Source organism: Myotis brandtii, unplaced genomic scaffold, assembly GCF_000412655.1.
Source record: "Myotis brandtii unplaced genomic scaffold, ASM41265v1 scaffold589, whole genome shotgun sequence".
NCBI classification, from domain to species: domain Eukaryota; kingdom Metazoa; phylum Chordata; class Mammalia; order Chiroptera; family Vespertilionidae; genus Myotis; species Myotis brandtii.
The window spans coordinates 92983-100212 of NW_005370220.1; the positions used below are offsets into that span (position 1 = coordinate 92983).

At 57.6% G+C, this 7230-nt stretch overlaps 1 protein-coding gene across 1 annotated transcript in view; it reads right to left on the reverse strand.

The window, feature by feature from the left end:
* The window catches only part of PTGS1 (prostaglandin-endoperoxide synthase 1 (prostaglandin G/H synthase and cyclooxygenase)), a 20069-nt gene extending 16367 nt beyond the window's left edge, over positions 1 to 3702 (reverse strand). The window contains exons 1-2 of the mRNA XM_005879186.2: positions 3588 to 3702; positions 3425 to 3496 (exon numbers count right to left, since the gene is read on the reverse strand). Of these exons, the coding sequence (XP_005879248.2) occupies positions 3425 to 3496; positions 3588 to 3687 (172 nt within the window). The 5' untranslated portion in view covers positions 3688 to 3702. The remainder of the gene's footprint in view (positions 1 to 3424; positions 3497 to 3587) is intronic.
* Positions 3703 to 7230: the final 3528 nt, after the last annotated feature.

The window sequence follows — 7230 nt, forward strand, 5'->3', positions numbered from 1 at the left end:
CCCTTCCTTGTCCTCCAGGTTTCCAGGGTTCAGGAGGGAGAATCACTTTGATCAGAATGATCCCAGGGGAGGTAGGTTTGTCACCCTTCCTTTGAGGTGGACCTGAAAATCCTAAATGAATGAAACCAGAACTCCTGAGAGCTCACCATCCCCTGCCACAACCAGAGCTAAAGAAGGCATTCCTTCAGTCTAACTTAAAGCCCACATGCTTTCACGCCAGTCCAGTTCCGGGCTCAGTGGAGGACACCTTGTGTAATAAACCACCAAGAAAGAGAACTGAGGAGATGCAGGCACCGAGTCTTGAGTTCCCAAACCCAGCACAGGGCCAGGCACCAAGTAGGTGCTGGGGAAAGATGTGCCAGACAGTAGATGTTCTTTGCTGGCTCTACGTCCTTGGTCAAGTCCCTTCCATCCTCTAGACCTCATTGTTCTGTGTATCCCACGAAGGGGATAGAGCTGACCAGCTCTGAAGAGACCTCCCTTTACATCCCCCTTCTCTGGTTTGGGTGAAGTCTCTCCCTCTCCATTGATGTGATTCCTCCTCTCTCTGGCCCGGTCCCATCAGCAGACAACCTTGCAACTTGCCCTCCCGTGCTGAGTCTTCAAGCCTTCCCAGAGGTGGGCTTGGTCAGCAGGCCCATACGGCACACGTTCCCACGGATAAGGGCTGTCCAGGAGAGCCTGGGCTCAGAACCGTCTGAGGATTCAGGCATGGACGTGTCCCCTTGCCTAGGAATCAGGGCTCTAGACACAGCGGGGAACACCAAGTCCTCCAGGACGCAGAGGCGCCAGGCAGCAAGAGGCTGGAATGAAATCCCCTAAGAATAATATTTAGAGAAACTCCAGGGGCTTGGCAGCCACCGAGGGGAAAAAAGGACCTACTAGCCAGACCTGGGCTCCAGCCCCTACAAGGTGGCAGCCAGAGGCAGGCACCACCACATTAGGCCCGACAGCTGCTCCCAAAGCTGGAGGAGGACAACTGGAGAGGAAGCCCCATCCCCGCCCACAGACCAGGCTGGTGCTGCAGATAGCAGGCGCCTGTGTGAGCAGCAGGGAGGCCTTGGGATAGGCTGGGTTCCCACCCCATATGTCAGGGTTAGACCTCGGGGCCCTCTGCCTGACACCAAGGCCGTGCCCTATCCCTAACCAAGGAGAGAGCACTAAGCCAAGTCCAGGAGCTGGAGACAATGAACTTGAGCATTAAGGATCCCCTGGCACTGCCTGCCCCCTCTGTGCTGGACTCCACTTGCTACCACACAAGAGGCAGAAGCAACATTCTCCCTGACACCTGCCCGCAGGTCCATCTGCAGCCCTCATCTTGTGGGCCTTTTGCTGCTCCTCTGGGGGGAAACACAGGCTTTGGATTCCCATGCCAGATGCCCAGGCACCTAGGACCTCAATTCATTCAGAGACTTGGAAGTACAGCCCAAACCTCTGCCCCTGCACCCAGCTTATCACCCATTCTCTCCTTGACCCTTGCAGCAGCTTCCTTGATGGTTCCCCACCTCCAGTCTCACCCTCCAACTCATCCATCCAACCCACTCCCCCAATTATGCTCATGCCCAAGGCCTGGTGCTCAAAGGCCTCTGGCAGCCAGGCCTTCCACTGCTCCCTATGCTCCCATCTGCTTCCCACCGTTCAGACCTGTGGCTCAGCTCCTGCACGGCCACCAGAGAGACCCTCACAGAGTCTCAGGGTATTTCCCCCGACTAGCCCCCTCCTCAAAGTCCAGGTCACCCATTTCCGCCTCCAAGAAGCCTCCCTCAGTTCCTCACACTTGAGAGGTGACTGCTCCCTCCCCTGAGCCCCTTGGATGCAGTCTGTTGGTATTTCTGTCTCCCCCAACAGACGGTGAGCTTCTCCCAGCTCTGTGTCTTAGGCTCCAGCCACAGACCAGCAGAAAGAAAACCTTCAGGAATATTTGTGGAATGAAAAAAAAACCATTCTGTTTAAACATGTAATGATATAAAGATAAGTAGAAAAGGCAAAAAAAAAACAACACAAAAAAACGACATCGACCATGGCTCACTGGGCCTCAATGAACAGGCGCGGGAAGCCAGGCAGACCAGCCTGGTTACCCCAGGGGTTCTGCATGGGGCAGAGGGGGCCTCAGATGGAGCCCTGGGCTGATCCAGGAGCCGAAAGACTGGGCACTGGGCAGCCTGGTCACCCGGCTCTGCTTCCGGAGACTCAGACAAATGAGCGTGCCGCCCAGAGCCCCTTCTGTAGACTGGGACTGTCACATCTGCAGGGCCACTGTGAGCACCCACCGCCGGGCTTTGCAAACTATAAAGGGCTGGCCACATGCCTCTTCCTCCTGTTCTTCCCACAAACTAGTCCTTCACTCTTGCCTGGAGCCCCCTCCATACTCTCCCTGGCTTCCCCAGATGCCACCCCCTCAAACCCTCTCGTCCAGGACACCTGGTCTGATCCCCAGCCCATAAATACCTTTCCTCTCTCCTCTGAGCACCGCGCCCTTGCAGCATCAGGGCAGAGAGCTCAGGCCCCGCTCCCATCCTCTGTTCCCCCCATTTTATAAATGGGAAATGGAGACCCGGAGAGGGCAGATCTCATCGTGGGGGAGGGGAGGAAATGATGCCCGGGCCTTGCACATGTGTGAACACACACGTGCACACGCACGTGCACAGAAGCAGTAAGGGGGGAAGGGGCGCTGAGGGAGGAGCTGAATTCCTGCGCCTGGACCCGTGCGCTGCTGCACGGTGGTGGCCAGGGGTGGAGGGTTTTATGGGATCTGACTTTCCCCATCTTCTTTGGGTTGATGAAAGGGTAAAGATCTGTGGAAAGACCTTGCAAAGAGCCTAGCAGTCAAGCCCTGAGCCCAGGAGCACTGTGAGCTTGGGGGGGTTGCGGCACCTATCTGAGCCTCGGTTTCCTCCTCTGTCCCGTGGGGACCTCATGGGAGAAAATCTGAGCCTCCACGGAGGAACCCAGCTCTGTCCATGTATTTCCAGCTCCCTCTGCCCAGAAGGAGTGGTGTGGCCAGGCCCTCACGGGGGCTAGCCATCGGATGGATCCCCAGAAAGTTGGAGGCTGGAGAGAGGGAACTAGCCAGCCCGCTCGCCTCTTTCCCCGGGCAGTTGCGCTGCTTCCTCCGAGAGAGGCCCCCACAGGAAGCAGCGGTGTTGTTGGGCAGCTGGGGGCCCAGAACACACAGGTGAGGTGGCTGGAGGGGAGCCAGTCCTCCCAAAGCCGACGCGAGATTCCGCCCTCCCCTCCCCGGCCCTCCCCGCAGCCCCGGCCATACTCCCCGGGGGTGTTCAGAGCCCCATCCCATCAACAGACTGAGCCCCCTCCCCACCCTCCTCCTGGCGCCAAGAGCAGAAAGGGGAAGCTGGACCGGCTGGCGCTGAAAGGAGGAAGAGGGGCCAGGCCAGGGACACATGGGGGGTGGGGGACTGCCTACCCGGCGAGGGCTCCCGGGCGTCTGCGGGCAGCAGCAGCAGGAGCAGTGGGAACCAGAACGAAAGACTCCATCCTGCAGGGAGAGAGAGGTGAAGGGCTGAGCCTGGCATTCAAGGCTCCGCCAGGAGGCAAAGAGCATTCCTGGGCACCGAGGCGGGACTCACGGTTCATGGTGCAGCGGAGCAAGATACAAACTGCCGGAACCTCGCGTGCCCCTAACTCCGCGGGAGCTCTGGCCGGCCCGGCCCGCCCCTCCCTACCCATTCCCTTGGCTCCACCCCTCCAGCCGGCTGTCACCTCGGCCACCACCCACTTACTTCCTCTACTCCCGGCCCCAGCCAAGATTATTAATAAATCAATACCTTATTCATTATTCCATGATTGCCACCGAGGCGATTTTTCACCTGATGCGCTTGAGCTTGTCAAAGCCGGGTGGTGCCAGAATTGTGTCCATTTGGTAGCTAGGAAACCGAGGCCCAGCGCTGATGGGCGATGCGGAGGTCACCCAAGGCTTAGGGGCAGAGCTGAATATCTGAGGCTGGAAGCTGCAGGTCTGGACCGCACACCTGCTGCCCAGAGAAGAAAGGGGGCTGGAAAGGAGGAGTCCAGCCTGGCCTCCTCACACGGATCCAACAAGAAAGTCTGGGCTCTGCCCTCTGAAGCCACATGTCTCTGCCTGCGCCTCTGCCACCAGAAATGAAGAGCAGAGGCCCCAGGTCCAGGAGACCTGGGTTTGCTGGCTGTGTTACCCTGGACCAGGTACTTACTCTCAATCTCTGGTCCTCAGCATTCTCCTCTGTAAAATGGGGACAATAAGAACCATCCCAGAGGGTTGTTGTAAGATTCAATGGGATAATGCACACACATTATCCTGGGGCAGGAGTTTTTTGTGGGTTGTGTATGTGTGTGTGTGTCACGCATGCGCATTATCCAAGCACATAGTAGGTGCTCAATTATCAGGAGGCATAGTTTTCAACGATCTAACTCATATTCTAGGGCTGGCCAGGGTCGATGCTCTAGCTCAGTGGTTCTCAACCTTCCTAATGCCATGACCCTTTAATACAGTTCCTCATGTTGTGGTGACCCCCAATTTCATTGTTACAAATTGAACATAATTAAAACATAGTGATTAATCACAAAAACAATATGTAATTATATATGTGTTTTCCGATGGTCTTAGGTGACCCCTGTGAAAGGGTCGTTCGACCCCCAAAGGGGTCGCAACCCACAGATGGAGAACCGCTGCTCTAGCTAGTCTCACATCTGCCGGCCGACTTTACAGAATCCCAGCATCCAGCTCTCCTTGTAGCCGGAGAAACTGATCGTAGCAGGGGCCAGGGATCAGCGAGGTCACTCCGAGTCTCCTGGTCAGGTTTCCTCCCTGCGTTTCCCCAGCACACCCAGCTGTGCTGTGGGCCTTGCAATGGGGAAGGCCTGGTGGGAGGGTTCAGAGGCCCTGTGCTTGCTCCCAGGCATCCTCGGGTGTGGGGTGGGAACCATAACAGGTGGAGAAGTGAGAGCTGCTGGGAAGCCCTGTCTCCATCCCCACCCGAGCTGTTCCCATGCTCCACTGGGACACAAACCGGCAGCCCCAGGGAGAAAGGGCAAGTCAGGGCAGAGTGGGGAGGGAGCGGGCCGGGTGGAGGGCCCTGGGGTACTGGGACAGGCTGCAGCCTTCCCTCCAACATCAGATTCAGAGTCCCTGGTAACGACCCACATGGGGGGTGCGGGGGGAGTATAAGGGATGGATTATCCAACCCCCTCACCTGTGTGTTCTGGGCCCCCGACTGCCCAACAGCACCGCGGTTTCCTGTGGGGGCCTCTTTCAGAGGAAACAGCGCAAATACCTGGGGAAAGAGGCAAGCAGGTTGGCTAGTTCCCTCTTCCCTCTTGGGGTGAAGATTCAGGAGCCCAGCTACCCAAAGAAGAGGGAACTTTCTGGTGATGAAGAAAGGAGAGAAGAGCTTGAATGAGGCCCCCTCTTTCACTCCCAGGTCCTTCCTTCCTTCCTTCCTTCGGGCCCCGGGCCCAGCAATTGCCATGCCTGTACCTCCTGCCGACTCCTTCATGCCAAGTCACCCACAAACATGTGTGTGGTCCTGGCACTGGGAGAAAGAGCCTTAGACTGCGAATCAAGAGAATATCAGTTCTCAGGCCTCAGCTCTTCCATGATTTGACCCTGGTGTGGGGTTCCCCATTTGAACAAAAGAAAGGTCAAATCAGATGTTGTCTGAGAACAGGTCCGGCATGGAGGGATCAAGCCCTCACTGTGGCCAGGCTCTGTGACCAGCCCTGGAAATCTCCCGATGGAGGCTGTGAAGGGGAGGCCAGAGAGAGGCGCAGGCAGGAGGCCAGTGCGGCCCTCCGGGGACAGGACAGACCCAGAGGGTGGAGTGGGGGAGAGGAAGATGAGGGAAATGGTGGCAGAGAAGTACCTGGGCTGGGTGACCGATGGGCCCTGGGGCTAAAGAGGAGAGGTCTTTAGGCGGACACCTGGGTCTCTGGCCCGGTCCTGGTGACAACCCCAGGGAAGGACCCAGGGAGGGGGAGCAGGCGGGGGTTTGTGGCGTTCGCATGTGAACCTGTGTTTGGTCCATCTCAGCAGCAGGGTCCGGCAGGCAGCTGGATCCAGGGGAGAGGTCTGGGCTAGCCCTTGTCCCAGCCCTGGGGAAGGGCACAGCACAGGGTCACCTGTCCTTCAGCATCCGGGGAGTTTTCCTAATCTTCAGGATGGTGAACTTCCACTCCGCTCCGCTCCCGTGTCCCCGGGAAACCTCCTCTGCCAGGGCCCCTCCTTTCTCTGGGCTGTCCCTGCTCCAAGCAGGTAGCACACTGGGTCACATTTCCTCCTCTTTCCCTTATGAAGCTGCAGGCATCGCGGTCACTGTGGTACCCCCAGGGCCAAGCACAAGCTGTGGCACATAGAAGACATGCGGCCAGTGCTGGTTGAGTGAAGGAATGAATGGGTGTCTGTATGAGGGATTGAATACATGGAAACATACAGACCTTCTCTGAGTGAGTGAGGGTCCAGGGCCAGTCTCAGCAAGGTGACCACCAGCCCATCCATCTGCTGTGACCACCAGCAGCAGTGGCAGTGCCCTGCCTCAGTTTCCCTGCCTCCCCCAGCTGGGTCCACTGACCAGCACCCCCAACACTCACAGCTCTACTCTAGACCTTGAGACCCTCCCCCAGCAAAGAGAACAAGGACACCCCCCTCCTTCCCTCTTCCCTAAACCCCATTGGTGACATGGAGTGAAGTTTCTCCCTCCGCAAACTCCCACCCGCAGCTCCACCGCAACGCATGCCCTCCTGGCAACCCTACCAGAGGCTCTGGGGAGAGCCTGAATTTAGTGTCCCTGGAGAGGTCTCCCCCTCCCCCCGCTCCTGGGTCCCACCCACTATTTGGAAATCCAGAGCTGACTCTTACCTGAATCACTCAGGGACCAGCCCCACCCAGCCCCACCTCTGGAGGCAGCTTCCCAAGCAGGCAAGAAACTGCCTGGAATCAACCCAGCAGCTTCAGCTCCCAGCCCTCCTACTCCCGACCAGCCCTCAGTGCAGCCTTAGGCAACCAACTGCCCCAAAGGGTCTCAGTTTCCCCTCTATAAAATGGAGTTAATTCCATTCTTGCAAGAGTTAGTGTGAGGGTGAAAAGGGTGGTCCATGGGAGCACACCCGGGCTCCAGTAGGAGCTCAATGCTCGTTTTTCACCTGCTCTCCCTCCGTTCCCTACCTGAGCAAGAAGGTTTTGTGCAACATTCTCTTCCTCCTCCTCTTCACCTGCTCTGTGCCAGCCTAGGGTTGGGC